Raw genomic sequence first — 19,704 nt, forward strand, 5'->3', positions numbered from 1 at the left:
TGCTCTCTGTTTATGCGAGAAAGACCAGGGAAGTAAGTGGGTGAAGGAATAAGCCCCCTAATAGAAGTCAATTTGCATACAATATATATACTTCTGAATGTGCATACTGTCGTTCTTATGTTCTTGCTGGGAAGGGGCCATTTTGTGAGAAATGAAATTTCTGGATTACCAATGGGGCCTGAGGAACAAAATAGTGAAAATATTCATGCAAAATTTCTGGAAAATATTTTCCACACAGCTCTATATTTTAATACAGCTCTAGTTACGTTACAGTAAATTTCCTGTATTCTTTTCCCATGATCTTTATTTAGCAAAGTCATATAAAGACTTTCCTTGTCACTAATAATTTTTGTCTTCTTAACCAGACCATTTGTTACATGACCATTGCTTTTGCAATATAATTATCACATGATCTGCTGCTGCCTGTAATTAAAAGCTAGCAAGATAGTTCTCATGGAAACACATTGATAATTGGATATTTGCACCCTATAAAAAATAGCAGAAGAAAAACATAAAGAGGAGGGCACTTGATACAGCAAGCAGCTTGGTGAATGGGAAGAAGCACTTAAAACTACTTGTTGTGTTTTAGGGATCCCAAATAAACTTGCATCTCATAGAGGCTTGAATTAGGAAAAGAGCTGGGTGCGATGTGTCCTCTGTTCACAGGCTTAGAGTGTTTTTGGAAAGAAAAAAAGAATGTCTAATTATAATCTTCTGATGGATAGCTCAGCCACCTTTGGCATTCTCACAAGTAAGGAGGACTGAGTTAAGGACCTATGCACATTTTCCATTATTTATTTCACAGGGAAACGAACACTCACAATTTCCAAAACTAGAAGCTATGTACTTTTTTTTATTTTGCATAGTATTTTTTTCTCCAAAACAAACAAACAAATAAATAAATAAATAAAATCAAAGCCTTGTGGTGACTTTACAGAAACTAGTCAGTGCCCATTTGCCTTGATGTGGCACATGAGATTATATCTGTTCTGGCTAATATCGACTGTTTCTAATATTTAAAATATTTTGGTTGCTCCTTTGATTTCCAAATAATTTTAGAAAATTACCTTTGAAATCCATGGGGCAAGTTGCTTTTTAATGGGAGGAGACCATCACGCAATGCAGTCTTGGAAAAAGTTATATGGGTTTATGTAAGCACTGGTCTACTTTATGGGAGAACATCCCCAATTCAGTCCTATCCAGTCAAATCTCCAAAGCGCCAGAAAACATTGAAATTCAAAGAGCCAGCTCCTGAGTTGGTGTAAATCAACATAGCTTCGTTGACTTCATTATTAGAAGTGGCTGACATTGACCAGACTCAGTTCAATCAATGAGAATTGAGACTGAGTCATCTAACCTTTCCAAAAGCTATGCCAGTTTACACCAGCTGTGAATCTGGCCCCAAATATTTTCTCTTTTTGACATCATTGTATAGGAGGGAGTTTGTGTGTGGTAAAATGATGTGGAGAAACAAAGTTTGTCATGGAAATTGGAAGTCTGTTACAAACTCCTGGAGCTTTTGGAAAGGTTAGAAAAGTCCATCCCAGTTGCCATCGGATGGACTGAGTGAGTCATTTCCAGACAAGAGGTGAAAACATGCAGTGGGAAGAGACATACAAATCTCCAGAAGGATGTTAACTATATGAACCTAAAAAATAAGTTTTGATTGAAAGGTCTATGTGACTGAGTTTGGGCGAGCCATCCCACTGTTTTTAATATGGAGGAGTATTATTTATTAAGATATTAACTGTCATATTGAAAGGGTTGGGTGAGCCTCTGTAAAAACGATTGCAAACCCTTCAAATGTCTAAAATTTGGAAGCATATGAATAGAAGTTAAACCTCAAAGACATTTATGGAATTGATTTAATGGTTTGTTCTGTAATGATCAACATTACCCTCGGGTCTAATAAGTAAACATTATGCTCTGTTGTGGTGATGAACTAAAACCATTGTCTAATGCTAGCTGTGCAGAGGAAGTGGGGAGGGTGACCTTTTCCGTCAAGGGAAAAAAAAAGTATCATGCTCTCTTCTTCACTTTTGGAGTCATTCCTAATTCCTAATTTGCCCCAGACTTTAAGAGGCTTCTTTTGGACCTTGGCATGTGCAAAGACTTCAGGATCAGGCATAGGAAGGGGAGCAACATATTTGGTATACAATATGTTGCTAAAGATGGTGGTGGGAAAAATAACATTTCATGGTTCTGGTATCATCAGAAGATCATATTTCAAGGTTGTGATTTCACTACTATGTGATATGGCCTACTAAGCAATAGGATAAACTGAACTCTGATATGCTGAGTCACTTCAGATGTCCCACTCCCACTGCCCAGGAAGGAGCTCTTCCCAAACTGTCTGGATAATATTAGCCTAAAAACAAACAGGAGGACTCTTACCTCCAGTTTCTTCCAATTGTTAGCTACACTCACTTGATTAAATTGGGTTGTAGACTCTTTAGGGAAAGGGTTGTTTTTTAGGGCTCATCTCCATGAACACTTAGTTCGTGGCAAGCTGGGGGTGCTAGCCTGCCATTGACTAACTGTCTGCATGGACCCCACTGATGTGCACTAACAATTCATTTATGCATTTTGATCTAGTCCTCTTTGAAACATGACTAGACCAAAGCACGTTAACAAACTGTCATTGTGCATCAGCAGAGTGCACAGGGACAGTAGACTGTGGCAGGCAAGTACAGGGGAGATTCACACCCCTGCTTGCTGCAAAACTAAATGCCATTCCTCTCTGTTTGTACAGTACCCAGCACAATGAGGCTCCGATACCGACTGGGGACTCAAGTGTAAGAGAAATAAATAACAGTAAATAAAGACAACATTGTACATTAATTTTTTTTTTTAATTTACTTGCACTATCCATCAGTTACACCAAACATAGTCCACGAATACTCTGCTTCAGGCTACACATACACATCAGGGAGTCTGAAAGCGGCACAGGCTGCTGGAGGTTCACGCACGTTATCACAGTGTTGACAGAACCCCTTGATGTGTCATCACTTTATAACTCATGGCTTCCTAATTAGTATCATTTAAAAAATGGACATTGTGAAAGGCCCCAAAACTGGCTGTTGTAGCATAAGTAATTAGGCCCTTATTCGCAAGGTATTTAAGCACATCTAGCTTCAACCATGTGAGCAGTCCCACTGAACTCATAGGTCAGAGTTCCTTAGCTATTTGCCCTCCTTCAAATAATTTATCTCATGGGCCTGATTCTCGTTTATATTAAGGCCCTTTATGCCACTTAATACCCACATTCAAGCTCCTTTACACTGCCAGATTGGTGTAAAGAGGCCTATTGTATGTAAATAAAAATTGGACCTCACGTCTTCATATAAGCGCAGTTGGGGAGCTGTATTTAAAATAATAAATACTACTATTGGTAATAATTAATGATGGAGTTTCCACAATGTCCACTGGTGATCTAGAAAGCTAGAGAAAAAGATCATCTAGGAGTAGAAGGCTCAAATGGTAAACATTTAACAAGGGAAGATCCTTTCTCCAAAGCCGTCTCCCTATATTAATTAAGCTGATTGCTCTATTTTTAAAAGAGGACTAGCCTTTCCCTTCAATTCAAGCCCTCTTTGAGCATTCTGCATTTTCATTTTACATATGGAGTTGATCTATAAAGAGTGAGTCGTGTGTTGATTTATATCCAGACCTTGAAAAGAGGCTATCTAATGGCATGCATGTGATTACATTTCCGCTGCCTCTTGCAATGTCTAAAGACAACAACATCTCTTTTTTGGGGGATACAAGGACATTTATACAAGAGTCTAGTCTTTTGACTGTAGCTTACAAAGCTACATGCTTTTCTGCCTGCCAGCTCGTCTGGCTCTTAGAATACTGTAGAATGTACATCCTTTAAACTGCCCCTTTAAGCAGTGCACTTATTTTTTTTAAGGATTATAAATAAACTTACTAGTCTGCCTTTATGTGGCCTTTTCCTTCTGGGTCGAAAATCTTAAAAGCATTCAGAATGGTCTCTTCTGGGTCCGTGCCTAAAAGAAAATGAAATATAATGTAGATGTCTCTGTGTGTGTGTGAGTGTGTATATGTTTGTATGGCTGTCTAATATTTGCTAAATAATTGCATTCATCTGAAAACGGAGCAAAATGGAGAACCCAGCAGTCATGAGTTTGAAGACAAAGGTTTCTTAAGTCTGCAGCATTTATCATGTCAGATAAACAATAAAGGTGAATAGTTCAGTGTTCAGAAGCTTAAAAATAATAACTCATATCTATTCTGTGTCTGCAGGAGAGAAAACTTCCAGGAACTGGTCTCCAATATCAGTACCCAGAGGATTAGCAGCTTTCAGAAATGAAAATATAACAAACTGTTTCCCTGGCTGGCTTCCTTTAATCTTGTACTGTACATTCCTTGTACAAACACTTTTTGATGTTACTTGTTCTCCACTATATAGAGGAGAGGTTATTTCCCTCACCAAAGGAAATGGAGCTCGTCACCAAAACGAAGTGTCAATGAAATGCAATGGAAACAGGATGATCAATGTACAGTAGTGAATTGTCCTTGTGTTCTGTATTGTGTTTCCATCTGAGGATTTCAAAGCACCATATAACCCTCACTGACATGCCTGGGAAGCAGATAAGTATTAGTTGGAGAAAATAGATCGTCTTTTGGCTAAGGCACTAGATAGGGACTCAGGGGATGTGGCTCCTCTTCTCCGATCAGCCTTTCTGCTTGACCTTGGGCAGGTCATTCAAACTCACTGTGTCCATAAAACAGAAATAATACTCCTTCTTTTCTCCCACCTTGGGTCTGTCTCTTCTATTTAGACTGTAAGCTCTTGGGAACAGGGACTCTCTTACTATGTGTCTCTACAGTTCTGAGCACAATCTTGGTTTGGGCTTGTGGGTGGTACCGTAATACAAATAGCCATTAACAACAATAGTACAAAATCCAATGTACAAACAAGTAAACTGAGCCACACAGATCATTTAAATTAATTGGAATGGTGAGTCTTTAAAGTGTAATTATAATAGGAAAATATGCTCTCAATGTAGCAATGCCATTATGTCATACAATGTATCAGAGACAGAACCCAGAAGCTCTGACTCCCAGTTCTTTGCTCTGTCTATCAATCCACACTCCCTGACCACTCCCCAAGAAGTTTCTTTCTCGCTAAAGTTTCACAAGGATATTTAGCACATGGCTGTGCAGTAGCTGAACTGACAGGGTGGCCCATAACAGTTTGGTCAATGATCGATAAACTAGAGGACTTCTTTCTAGGCCTTTGTACCACCGGCCATGAGTATTCTTCTGCACAATTCTGAACACTAATTTCAAACTGCAATGGCTATGCGTTCAATGCAGAGAGTGTTGGTATTCAATGTTTTGATTGTCCCATGCAGTGAAACTTATCCCAGCTCAGAGGAGGGGGTTGCATTTTAATCAGTCACCTCTGCGTGGGGGATTTTTTTCCTCTTAGTGCGTTTCACATTTTCTTCTCTGTCATATCCTTGGACTTCAGCTTTGAAGAGAAGCAGTGCAGCGGGCATTCTTTATTGATTAGCTAGTAAATAAAGTGGTTTCTTTGATGTGAGGCATCTCTGTTTTCTGTACAAATTGCATTATTCCAACTCCCTGTAGAAACAGCTCCATGTGGTTGGCATTAACATAAACTGAGTTTTGTTAGCTGTTCATCTGGCATCATAATATCAATATACAAAGCTAAAGCTTCTCTCAAAAGTCCCAGCTTCCCTTTTATGACAGAAATCAATTACAGCACAACAAATTTTACTTAGAAAGCACCTTTCATCAAACTCTCTGAGTGGTACTTAGATAATAAAAAGTGTTGCAAAATTGCCATATCCACTTCCTCCAGCCCATTCTCCCTTTATAATTGTACTACAAAGACTCTTCATCCCAATTAGTTTTGATTGGGAATGTGCAGTCTTTTGGCTCTCCTTATTTTGCATGACAAACCCAACCAGAAGGGCATGACAAGTACAGCTGTGATTTTTCCCTTTGACAAATGGAAAGAAGAAGAAGAAAAAAAAGCTCTCCTGCTAATAGCCAACAGGAAACCTGTGGACAAGAGGGGTACGCTTCACCCATTTACCTTCCTGTGCTGTCTCTGTTTTCATGCCACACAGTTGGCAGGGCTGGAATCCCACCAGGCTTCAGCAATTCTGAGAGGCAAAGGACAGAAAGGAAAAGAGGCACCTTGCCAAGCGCTGTGTGATCATGGACATTATGAATAGGCAGGAGTCTGCACTAGTGCACTCCAGAAGGGTGAATCAGCATATCCACCAGATTCCAGCTAGAGCACTGTGAAGGAGGCTGAGTGTTACCTTCTGAGGGTATGCAGATGTTGTAATCACCGGGTGCGGGATGACATACCTGAACTAGCTTTAATGTAGCTAGCTATGGCAGTTTGGTGCAGGCTAGCCCCACAAGTAATTACCCAGGATACCAGACTTGTACAGCCATGGCTTCACCGCTCCAGTACCCAAACTAGCCAGATTAAAACTAGCTAGGGTATGTCTACACGAGTTGTAATCATGTCCTGTGATTGCAGGGCTGACATACCCTAAGGGTCTAAGGGTTTGTCTTAAATAAATAAAGATGCACACGCCACTGTGATGGGCAGATTAGAGAGAGAATGAGAGATTAGATAAACTTTAAGAGATATTACTGGTTCTACTGACCTAACCCATATTAAGTTCAAGTCCACCTCAAACCTTACCACTTTCTGTTCCAAGAGCAAGGAGCAGTACTTTGACCTTGACTTTAATAATATAGACACACAACACAGCAAACATGAAATAAATCATTCAAAAAATATGTTGTTGTTTTTTCAAATCCCAACATAATATTCCCCCTTGAGAGGAAATGGGAGGAAAGAGAGACACTAGCTATAACACTTAATGGACTTTGGACGGTGTTCAGATTGTAGGGGGATGAAGGTGGTACAAGAACCTGAACAGAACAGAATAGAACAGAATTACCATGATGCGAAGGCCAAAGCTTTCTCTCCTCATTAATATTTATTGAGAAGATACTGGAGGTGCATCTTAGCCACTGGGATCTTTCTTCTGCAATTCTTGGCCATGTACAATGCAAAAAATTGAACTAAATTACTGGCTTCAGGTTAGAATCTAGTATCTGTGGCAGAAATCTCTGTATTTTACATGACATTGGGCAAAATTCCCCTCTGTTATAACTCTAGTAAAGTCAACTGAGATTAAATCAGTTCACTTTGCCCACTAATCAGCAGTGTCTGGGCCAAATCTTCATCACACTGAAGTCAATAGCAAAACTCCCATTGATATGAATCCCACCAAGGTTGGGTCATCTGTCTCCAACCTGCAGGAAAAATGAAGAATGACCATGTGACTAAGGCACTCTACCAAGATTCAGTTCTCAGCTCTGCCACAAATTCCCGGTGTGTCCTAGGGCATGTCACTTAGTCTCTCTGTGCCCTAATTCCCTGTTTGCAAAAATGGAGATAATTCCTCCCTACCTCACAGGGGTGTTTTCCAGATGCATAGATCGAGGTTTGCAAGGTGCTGAGGTATTACAACAAAGAGGTCCATATAAGTACACTGTTAGATACCTCTCTAACCCACCAATGGTACATACCTTTCAGTTTTTCACCAAACATAGTCAGGAAAATAGTGAAGTTAATGGCACCTGGAGCTTCCTGCACCATGGCTTCTAGCTCTTCATTCTTGACATTCAAACGACCTGTAGAAGCAGAGATAATTTTTCATAATAAATAATCATTTTATTTCAAGAAGTGATTCCACACTACCCCCTTCCCACTGTCTTGGTCTGGGCTCAGCAGAACAATGTTAATGATGTGGTAAGACATAAGAACATAAAACCAGCCATATTGAGTCAGACCAATGATCCATCTACCCCAGTATCCCATCTTCTGACAGTGGCCAATGCCAGGTGCTTCAGAGGGAATGAACAGAGCAGGTCAGCATCCAGTGACCCATCTCTGGTCACCCATTCCCAACTTCAGGTAGATGTCATTCAAAAAGTCACCATCATAAAACAAACTGAAGGAGTTGGCTACAGGATAAAAAGGCAGAAGAAGGAATGGGAAGGGAAAGTAATAGATATGGGGGCAATAATAGCCAACATGGGGGACCATTTCTAAAGAAACTGATTCTCTTTCACCGCAGGTGAAATCCAGAATTTCAGCCATCGTCCTAGTACACAGTCACTCGACATGAGATGGTTTTGTGATGATGGAATCATAATAAGAATGGACAGATGACTTGGGTAACCCTGTTTGTTCCCTTCCATCCTGCAGGACTTTGACTAGAGTTGAGATTCTGACAGCCCTGCTCAAATTGAGAGTTACCTTGCTAAGTGTGCAGTCCCATTGATTTCAGTGGGCCTAGCTGAAGGGTGAGGTGCTATTTGGCATGAATTAAGGGTATCAGAAACTGGCCCTAGGAAATGAACATTCCAGAGTAACATTAGTTACAGGTGGCAATTTCCTCACTATCACTATAAAGATTTGGGTAGTTGCAACTCTTTGTTTGGACTCTGCTGAAGTCTGATTCCACCACAGGGAGCACTGCAGATTTTAATCATTAACTCCTCTTGATAAAATCCAGATGGCAAAAGCCCAGACACCTACATCAAGCCTCAAATGCTGCAAAAGGGATGTAGCTCCAGGTTTGGGTTTATGAGCCTTTTGACCGTCCACTGCATGGGAAGGCCCGATGTTGTAAGGTGTTAAATGACCTCTAGACTTATGACTTGAAAAAGGCCTTTCTTAACCTCATGACAAGCACATTCCAATCTAGGTCAGGGCACAGAGGAACAGACCTTCACATGAAGTTCCCACGTTGGCGTGGGAAGGATGGCGGCTGGTCCATGACAGAAACATTAACTGGTAGATATTTACCGGACTCTTAGATGAAAAAGGTGCAGCTCAAGAAGCCCAGATAAAAAGGCAAATCAGAAATGCCTGGCACGGACCCCTACATGGGTGGGCTAATTATGAAAGGGTTGATGGGGAGGGATCAGCCTCTTAGGAGAGGATGACAGCTGCATCACTCTTTATCACCCGCCAACGAATCCCAGAATGGCCCTCATTTAGCCTTTGGAAGGGGCTGCTCAGTAAACTTCCCTGCTAGAGATAGACAGCCAAGATAGCAGCTACCAGCCATAGAGGAGAAGGATCAAATTGAGCAGGTTTGGCAGGTTTCCCTTTGGCTCTCTGAGCCTCATGCATATCTTATGACTCATCCAGCTCTAATTTTAATATAATCCTTTCATATGCGCTTGAAATTTAAATTGCATTTAGAGTATTTTTATTTATTTATTTGTTTGTTTGTTTGTTCACTCACCTAGTGCGGCAAATGTATCTCTCAGGTCTGCTTTGTCAATGAAGCCATCTCTATTCTGATCCATGATGGTAAAAGCCTATTAAGAGAAAAGGGGCATTATGTTACCATTGCCTCTTGATGGCCCATAGTAAATCCTGATACTCATCAATGTGGTATTATATTTGCATTAGAAAGGGGAATATTTATCTTTCCTTTATTAATCCACAACATACAGCGTTATTTTGCGTTACTTACTTTCAACACGTTAATGTATCTTGGCAAGAGATTTAATTAAACCCACCCAAACTACTTCTTACTAAATTAACACTCGGCGCAGCATGTAGTTGGATCTATGCCAGTGCTGTCAGATCCAGCCATTCAGGCTTTAACCCATGAAAGCTTGGATTAGGGAAGCTCTAGTCACAGTTGCCACAGAGGCTGTTACATAGGGTGTGTATCCCTGCCTATATCACATTGCCCTGTGAAGCTAGAACAAGCTGTAAGACAATTAACAACAATGGCCATCACAAACTGGTACTGAGTTAAAATCAAAGTTCTGTGGGGGCTAACAGGAAAGTCTCATAGAGGAAATAAAAACACAAAAGTAAAGGAAGAAAACTCAGAAATCTCGACTTCGATGTGTTATTTATTCAACCCAGGCTTGTTGCTCTTTCCAACACACTGTGTCCTTCAGGCTGTGGTCTAATTGTTCCCTGAATGACCTCAGTATGTTGACCTTAAAATATCTCCTGTCAGGCAATTCTTGATAGTTTGCAGAAAATACACTTGTTGTTTTGTAGTTTTTAGCCAACACACAATTTCGGAACTTTAACCTCTTCCCCATTCATCATTAAATACACCTATCTGCCTACCTACCTACCTACATACACACAATGGTCATAATTTAAAATTTTCTTATATCTTGAAAGATTTTAATGATTTGAGAGATATTTTCCTGAGCTTACAATGGGAACATTGGAAGAACCAATAATATCTCTGAAAGTGGTATTTATCTATCTACCTATATATCCATCTCTCTATCTATCCATCCATCCATCCATCCACCCATCCCAGGGACCTTCTACATGCTTCCCAATGATACACAATCAAGGGAACTCAGGCAGACTCATAATATCTTGCTACAGCACTCTTACTGGAAGAAACTCAGTACTCAGAGAAAACATCCTCAAATCACTCAGCACACAACAGGCCAGCTTCCCCCAAGACACTACCAACTTTCTCCAGAAACGCCACATTAACATCTCCTCAAGAACACCATCCTTGCCACCATTGATGTCACCTCCTTCTACACCTACATCCTTTACCATGATGGCATTGCTGCCTGCCTCAAATGCTTACAGGATAATGTACAACACTCACATATCCCTCTAAATGCATCACCAAATCATCGATTTCATCTTCGCTCACAACAGCATCACACTTAACAACAAACACATTGTCCAAGCTATGGGAACAGCCATGGGTGCTAAGATGGCTCCCCAATATGCCAACCTCTTCATGGGCCACCTCAAAGAAGAATTTCTGGAAAAATGCACTGCAAACCAATGATATGCCTGACATATATCAAGGATATTTTCATTTGCACCATAACTTCAACAACCCATCCTTCAAACTCATTCTAGAACACTCCACACCACCAACTTCCTGGACATCATGATTAGCTTCAGCAACAGAACCCTACAAAAGACCCAATAAACCCACAGATCACCACACTTATCTTCACAAATGCACACCAGACACACAAAACAATCTGTTGTCCACACCCAGACACTCAGATACCACAGAATTTGCTCTGAAGAGGAAGTCTGGGATACACACCTAAACACACTTAAAACAACCTTCACTAAACAAGGACACTCTGCCAGTGAAGTAGATCACATATACCCTGGGAGAACATGCTTCAATCGGGGGGGGGGGGGGACGGACTATTGACTGCACACCCCTAGTGGTCACCTTACCACCCCAGACTGGAACATATATGAGGTATTATCAAACATTACAAACACATGTTGGATGGGGCTCACATCCTGAAATAAATTTTTCCCAAACCCCTTCTTCTGGCCTTCAAATGATGCCCCAAACTCACCAAGTTGATCATCAGAAGCAAGCTCCCCACAGACCAGGATCCACCAACTCAAAGTGGTACCACACCCTGCCAGAACAATAGATGCAAAACCTACAGACATATCTCCACTGCTACAATGATGAACATCTCCCAAAACACACCTTTCAAGGTTCATGTGTTCTACATGCCTATATAGGCATGAACATGTGATGTATCTCATCCAGGGCATCAAATGCCCCAACAACAACAACTATGTGAATAAAACCAGACAATCACTACACTCTCAAATGAACTTGCACATTAAAATGATAAAAGACAAAAACACCATTTCACCCCTGGGTGAACGCTTTTCATGAAACAATTGCTCCAGATCTGACCTCTTGGTACTCATCCTCAAAGGAAACCTGCACAACCCTTCAAAAAGCAAGCCTGGGAGCTTAAATTCATAACTCTGCTAGATACTCAAAACCATAGATTCAGAGACATTGGTTTTAAGGCTCATTACAATTTGTAACACACCCATTGCCTGCTTACCCTGAATTCCCCACTTCATTATAAGTAGTCTCCTACAGCATGTGTAAACCCTTATGCTTAATACTCTACCCCTGAATTGCCCACTTCATTTTAAGTGGTCTCCCACCACGTGTTAACTCCTTATCCTTAACAATTTGTCCCAACTTGTATTTAGCTGCAACACTCTGGTTTCCTTCCCCAGACCTGAAGAGAGCTCTGTGAAGCTCAAAAGCTTGTCCCTTCCACCAACAGAAGTCGGTTCAATAAAAGATATTGCCTCACTCACCTTATCTCTATCTCTCTACCTATCTTTTGCGCCCATTTCCATGGTACTGTATCTTTTACCATCCCAGATATCATCTTGTTTATTGATACACTGACTATAAAGAGAGGTAACATCCACAGGTACATATAGCTAGCTCACTCTATCTGCCTACCATAATTTCATAGAATCATAGAATCATAGAATATCAGGGTTGGAAGGGACCCCAGAAGGTCATCTAGTCCAATCCCCTGCTCAAAGCAGGACCAAGTCCCAGTTAAATCATCCCAGCCAGGGCTTTGTCAAGCCTGACCTTAAAAACCTCTAAGGAAGGAGATTCTACCACCTCCCTAGGTAACGCATTCCAGTGTTTCACCACCCTCTTAGTGAAAAAGTTTTTCCTAATATCCAATCTAAACCTCCCCCATTGCAACTTGAGACCATTACTCCTCGTTCTGTCATCTGCTACCATTGAGAACAGTCTAGAGCCATCCTCTTTGAAACCCCCTTTCAGGTAGTTGAAAGCAGCTATCAAATCCCCCCTCATTCTTCTCTTCTGCAGACTAAACAATCCCAGCTCCCTCAGCCTCTCCTCATAAGTCATGTGCTCTAGACCCCTAATCATTTTTGTTGCCCTTCGTTGTACTCTTTCCAATTTATCCACATCCTTCCTGTAGTGTGGGGCCCAAAACTGGACACAGTACTCCAGATGAGGCCTCACCAGTGTCGAATAGAGGGGAACGATCACGTCCCTCGATCTGCTCGCTATGCCCCTACTTATACAACCCAAAATGCCATTGGCCTTCTTGGCAACAAGGGCACACTGCTGACTCATATCCAGCTTCTCGTCCACTGTCACCCCTAGGTCCTTTTCCGCAGAACTGCTGCCGAGCCATTCGGTCCCTAGTCTGTAGCGGTGCAATTTGTATAGATTTGTAGTCTACAGCTCTGTGAGGTGCAGCCCCTTCCATGATTCTGTTTTATCATCATATCTTCATGAAGTCCCACCTCGATTTCTCATAAAACCTCAACATTCAAGCTCCAGTGTGCCTCTGTGATCATTTACAGTAGTGTACATTCACAATCATTGATTCCTATGCCGTGCACCCATCCAATGATAAGTTTAAATGTACTTCTCCTGAGTTATTTTCACTCCTCTTGCAGGGCTGACTGTGTAGAACAAGTAGAACAGAAGTAATGTGAATAGAACAGTTCTACACACATGCACAGAAGAGAGGCAATATATGATATAAATACTATGTGTGCTTCTTGACAAGCGGCATTTAAAGTAACATGATCATTGTGATAGTGAACAATCCTTCTATACCTGGAAATAGGTGCACAAATAAGGCAGTTCTCATGCACTAACAGAACAATATTGTGTGTTGGTTTGTAACTCTGCAAAGAATGGTTATATTTATAATTGACCATGGATTTTATTACTGATTTTTAAAAAGTCATGTTTCCGCTTTTAAACTATGGTATTAGTGCCCAATTCTGCAAGCGTCATCAAGTGTCCACTGCCAGGGCTTCACATTGGCTCCAACAGTGCACTGTGGCCTCATAGAATCATAGAATATCAGGGTTGGAAGGGACCTCTGGAAGTCATCTAGTCCAACCTCCTGCTCAAAGCAGGACCAATCCCCAACTAAATCATCCCAACCAGGGCTTTGTCAAGCCTGACCTTAAAAACCTTTAAGGAAGGAGATCCAACTACCTCCCTAGGTAACCGATTCCAGTGCTTCACCACCCTCCTAGTGAAAAAGATTTTTCCTAATATCCAACCTAAACCTTCCCCACTGTAGCTTGAGACCATTACTCCTTGTTCTATCATCTGGTACCCGAGAACAGTTTAGATCCATCCACTTTGGAACCCCCTTTTTGGTAGTTGAAAGCAGTTATCAAATCCCCCCTCACTCTTCTCTTCTGCAGACTAAATAATCCCAGTTCCTTCAGCCTCTCCTCATAAGTCATGTGCTCCAGCCCCCTGATCATTTTTGTTGCCCTCCGCTGGTCTCTCTCCAATTTTTCCACAACCTTCTTGTAGTGTGGGGCCCAAAACTGGACACAGGACTCCAGATGAGGCCTCACCAATGCCAAATAGAGGGGAATGATCACGTCCCCTGATCTGCTGGCAATGCCCCTACTTATACAGCCCCAAATGCCATTCGCCTTCTTGGCAACAAGGGCACACTGTTGACTCAGCAGGACTAACTCATAGTGGTGTGTACTAAACTCAGTGCTAGTCCCTGATTCAGGAAAGTCATTGAGAATGTGCCCAATCTGAAGAATGTGAATAGTTCCACTGAATAATCTTCTGAGCTGATTATAGCCAATAGGACGCTTTTCACTGATTTTAATGGGCTTCGGATCAGGCCGTAAGTGTATAGAGTTGGCTGAAATTTGGGGGACGTTGTGAAACTCTTTTTGGTGAAAAATGGCTGTAATTTTTAATTTTAGTCAAAACTCACAAGTTTTTCCACCAGAAACTGAAAACTTACCAAAAATGGTTTTAGGTTTTGAGTTTGAATAGGGAAAAGTAAAACAAAACTTCTGCAAGAAATATTTTTAAACAATCGTTTAAAATACTTCACACAAAAATTGGCATTTTTGACCAGCTCTAGTTTGTGCAGTTGGGTTTTAGATGGCAACCCTTTAAGAAAGAAAATGGGGCATTGATTCGTTGCTGATAAAAGCTGGTTAAGTAGTGCTGAACACTTACTGTTAATTCCACAGAAAAGGTCAACAGTTTCGATGAATTTTCTTTGGTCATGTTCACAATCTCTTGGGTGGGTTCCAATGGTCATTCATAACACTGAGCTTCAATAACATGAATCCTCATAGAAAGTGAATTTTAAAGCCATGTGTATGAAAATGAATTGTATATATTCACACACCCCAAGAGTCACTCTGGAAGTGCTTTTGTTCAATCAGGGAATAGACATGATAGGATACATCTTATCTGACTATCCAGAGCTAATCAACACAGCTCAAAGAATGAACATACAAAACAACTTGCAGTCAATATACAAAGTTAACAAAAGTCATGGGGGAAGCAATGAATAATTTAAAATGACAAATCTGAGGAAACTCTAATGTGCTCTTGGACATTCCAGAAGTAGAAAAATAGCCTAAATACATCAAATAAATTATCCATCATTAATTATTCATTCAGCTCTTATGCCCAAGTCATTAGTTTTGACTCTACACAGGTAACCGATCAAGGAATCAACAATACATACTTAACTCAGACTTTTCTTGATCTGCAGGAGCCTGAATTAGTTAACCTTATGTGCACTACTGTAAAGTCCTTCTTTTTGTGGGCATTTGGGAAGAGGTAGGTTGAGGGTTTCGTGGAGTTTGGTTTCTGGTTTGGAGATTGGGTTGTTAGTAGGGTGACCAGACGTCCAGATTTTATATGGACAGTCCCGATTTTTGGGTCTTTTTCTTATATAGGCTCCTATTAGCCCCCACCCCCTGTCCCGATTTTTCACACTTGCTGTCTGGTCACCCTAGTTGTTAGAGAAAGGTGGGTATTACGGAACTATCCATTAATTAAAGCCCCAGTTCAGGAAAGTATCCCAGCATTGAAACACATGCTTAAAGTTAAGCATATGCTTAAATGATGTCTTGAATGTAAATAGCCGTAAGCATGTGCTCAAACGCTTTTCCGAGTGAATTGTATAGTAATTTTTTTTTGTATTGAGCTTTGTAGGTTTTTAAATAACATGTAGTACCTAGATCTTGTGTCAAGAAAGAAAGAAAAATTCATAAAAGTGAACAAGCAAAATGAGTTATCAGCCAAAACCCCTAAGATGATTCACAAAACAACTGTGTATTCTATTAAAGCAGATAAACAAAGTAACGACTGCAAACTAATCCTAGGCAGTGATGGGAGATGTATAACATAGCCATACAGGATAACAAAGTTGGCCCACCTCTTTAAACTCCTGAATCTGGGTTTGATCGAACATGGAGAATACATTGGAACCACCTCCTTCTGTCTTCTTCTTTGCCTTTTTTGGAGACTATAAAAGAAATAAAGAAATCCAGTAGGTAATAAATAACACTTGGAACACCAGGTAAGACAACCATACTTATAATGGAAGGTAATATGCATGCACAAGTAGCATGAGAGGGTTGTATTTGGTTATATTTTCTCCCATGTTTGATTCAGTATTTAGTTGTGCAACAAATATATAAACACAGAAAAATGCTGTTTGGTTACAGAACACAGGGTGCATTTTTACCAAGGAGTTTTATTGCCAGTGGCTTTCTGTGGACTGGATTGTAACCTGATAATCCAGCCTGAGTAAGAGGCAGTACTTGGTTACTTTGCCCCAGGAGCAGTGCAGGAACCAGACTTGGAGAGCCACAAGGTGGTCTTTGCTTCCTCCTTGCTTCTTGGGGGCAGTGGTCTATGCCAGCTCATTTGCTAGTGCTGATTACTTTCCTCTCAGTGCTGGCTGAGTTATGCTGGCTGGCTGGTTGGGGATGGAAGAAGCTAAGACTCTGACCTCTCCCCCCAACGTCTGATAGCACCCACCAGCAGCTGCTCCCTCCCCTTTCCCTGCCGGTTCTGGTAATGCAAGTAGCTTGCATTGGGGAGTGAGGAAGCTCCTTATTTTACTTTACTCCCCTGAATGGCCAGGCAGCCAGGCTCAAAATTAAGCCCTATATGGGTCTGTCTACACTGCAGCTGGGCCTCCCAATCTGGGTAGACAGACTTTCGCTAGCGAGGCTCGAGTGAGCACACTAGAAGTAACAGTGTGGACATTGTGGCATGGGCTGGAGCTCAGGCTCTCAAGCCTGGCTCACTCCCAGCTGCAGTGTAGACAGACTCTATAAGGCCTCTAATATGGAGCTGTGAAGTGAAAACATGCAGTACTGAGTGGACAGATCCTTCCAAGGTACAAACACTGTGTACGTTCAGAGGAAAGCACACGCCCCGAGTTCTGTTCCAGCAAAAAAGAGCCAGCTGACGTATAATCAGACATTACGTTCGCTCCCTTCAGTACTTGCATGGCCCCCACCACTGCAGTATCTGTGCGCCTCACCATCTTTAATGCATTTGTCCTCACAACATTGCAGTGGGGAAGGTCAGTGCTATTATCCCCATTTTAGAGATGGAGCCAAAGGCCCAAATCCTCAAAGGTATTTAGGGGCCTAACTTCCATTGATTTCAATACCTAAATACCTTTGAGGATCTGGGCCCATATGTCTTGCCCAAGGTTGAGGGTACGTCTACACAGGGAAAAAAAACCTCATCAGCGAGTCCAGGTCAGCCGATTCAAGCTAAAAATAGCCCTGTCGATGCTCAGGCTCTGAAGCCCAGTAGGTTCAGAGCCCAACTTAGAACACCTACTTTTAGCATATGCCCAAATCTGTAGACACAAGTTTTGAGACTCACTACCATAGGGTTTTTGCTGTGTAGACAGACCCACAGGGAATCTGTGGCAAAGCAGGGAGATGAACCTGGGCCTCCTGAGTAGTAGGTTAGTCCTAACCAATGGACCCATCCTTAACCCCATTTGTATTATAGTCCTGTCTGCCCCTTAAGTAATAGAAAACGAAGAAAAATTCTGTTCTGTTTGGACTATGCTGTAAGAACAGAAGGCAACTTTCTCCTCTCTCCAAAATCTGCCAAGATTCAGATGAGATCCTGGGACTGTGAGCTGGTCAAAGACATTTTTTCCACTTAGCACTGCTGGAAATATATAGTGTCCAGTCAACTTAACTTGCCATGCAGATTTCAGCATTCAGCCATCCTGGTGAGAATCTCATGTTATGGTATATACTCCACACACGTACACACATTGTACCTATCTTCTGGAATACAAACTCCTGTACTATGGGAAATGCATGAGAGAATGTATTTGCTGGGAAGAAAAACAAAGACAAAATGCCACCCAAGACGTGGAAAGATATGTGAACAAATGGAATGTTTATTTAATGTAGAAATATTGATTTTGGAAAATAAACAGATTCCCTCCTCCTCCTCACACAGAATGAGTGTGGATTTGAGCCAAAATGGGCAGCATTTCATGCAATCTGAGGTGCCTGGTGGACATTTTCAGCATTTCTAGTTAAAATGGAAATCTAGGGACAACCCCACTTACGAACAGTGTATTCATTCCCCAAGGTAAAAAGAGAACAGATGTTAGCCCATTAAGTACACTGACACCTCTCTAGGGGCAAATGACTTCACAATGTAAGCAGTACCTGCAGGGCTGGCCTTAGATTTTGGGGGAGGGTCAGGAGGATGGTTTCATAAGGGCTCCTCAAACTTAACTGACCAATCTGAAAGGGCAATTTTTGAGCCATCACTAGCTTTTTTTTTGCTGCAAATAAGGAGAGCCCTGTTGCTCAGTCCATGTATGATTTTTTTTAATTCACCCTGATAAATTTTCCTTCCTAATAATCAATTTACTTTCTGAAGGTTAACACCACAATAAAAAGAGCTAGAATCCTACTCCTCCCAGGGCAAGGCCTGATTACACCATGCAATGGGTACTCCCTGGCTAATTTTGGTGAGTTGTCTATATAGATACCTCAGAGTGCATACACAGTAGGGTCTTTAAGCAGGAGTTGCAGTTTTATGAAATAATGTGGTAAAACCCAGAGAAGTGGCACATTGCCAATACAAAAAAAAAATCAGCTCACTTTTTAAAAAAAAATGTTAAAGCCCATAGAGACTGAAGCCTATTTATCCACAGAACAAGTACCGCACCGGGAAAATTCAAACCCTTAACCCCACCACCTTAATGATTTGTTAATAGACTTCAATCCTGACCCCTCCAGGGTTGATAAAGGATTGTTCACTGCCAATATTGACCATTCTGTCTTTAATTTTTCTGCTTAAAGTCCAAGTATGGGTCCCAGTTAACACCTTTTATGATGTGGTTACCCGTGGGATCAGACTGAGACCACCAAATCATGTCACACAGGCCACCAAGCAGCTGTCAGATGGCAGTGCCTTTCCATCACTGGTTCCCAATTCAAACTGTTGGATCTAGGGCTCAAGAGATTATCATCAGTCCGCTGGGCTATCCAGCCTCCCAAATCCTCGCTTATGGGTGGTGTGTGTTGAATTGCCAGGAGATCCATATTCACAGAGCAGCTTCACTCAGAATCTTGGGAGAATGGAAACGTGAGGCAGGCTGAGGGGCTAATGGCAGTAGATGAGACTTCACCTTGTTGGCAATGTAAGTGAAACCCAAAAGGCAAATAAAAGAGAGCAGAAATGCGTCTGAGCTGCAGAGTTTGCGCTTGGACCGAAAACTCCCCGCAGTTCTGCAGTGATTAAACCAGGATTTTGTCTGAGGCTTATCTCTCCAAAATAATCTAATATATTTGTTTTACCTCACAGAACAATGAGCAGGGCAGCAGATGGGGAAGCAGAACACCTCATTTTTATTCTTGGATATATCCGTGGTTTACTGCATGGCCTTTGGCAAATCACTTCGCCACCTCGTGCCTCAGTTTCCCTATCTGTACAATGTGGCTAATAATAACAACTT

The 19,704-nt window shown here is 41.5% G+C and overlaps 1 protein-coding gene across 1 annotated transcript in view; it reads right to left on the reverse strand.

Annotated features, from left to right (window-relative positions):
* The window catches only part of MYL10 (myosin light chain 10), a 28,027-nt gene that overhangs the window by 4,622 nt on the left and 3,701 nt on the right, over positions 1-19,704 (reverse strand). The window contains exons 2-5 of the mRNA XM_043499615.1: positions 16,123-16,212; positions 9,345-9,420; positions 7,615-7,719; positions 3,932-4,010 (exon numbers count right to left, since the gene is read on the reverse strand). Of these exons, the coding sequence (XP_043355550.1) occupies positions 3,932-4,010; positions 7,615-7,719; positions 9,345-9,420; positions 16,123-16,212 (350 nt within the window). The remainder of the gene's footprint in view (positions 1-3,931; positions 4,011-7,614; positions 7,720-9,344; positions 9,421-16,122; positions 16,213-19,704) is intronic.

The sequence above is a fragment of the Dermochelys coriacea genome, chromosome 17, assembly GCF_009764565.3.
Source record: "Dermochelys coriacea isolate rDerCor1 chromosome 17, rDerCor1.pri.v4, whole genome shotgun sequence".
Taxonomy (NCBI): domain Eukaryota; kingdom Metazoa; phylum Chordata; order Testudines; family Dermochelyidae; genus Dermochelys; species Dermochelys coriacea.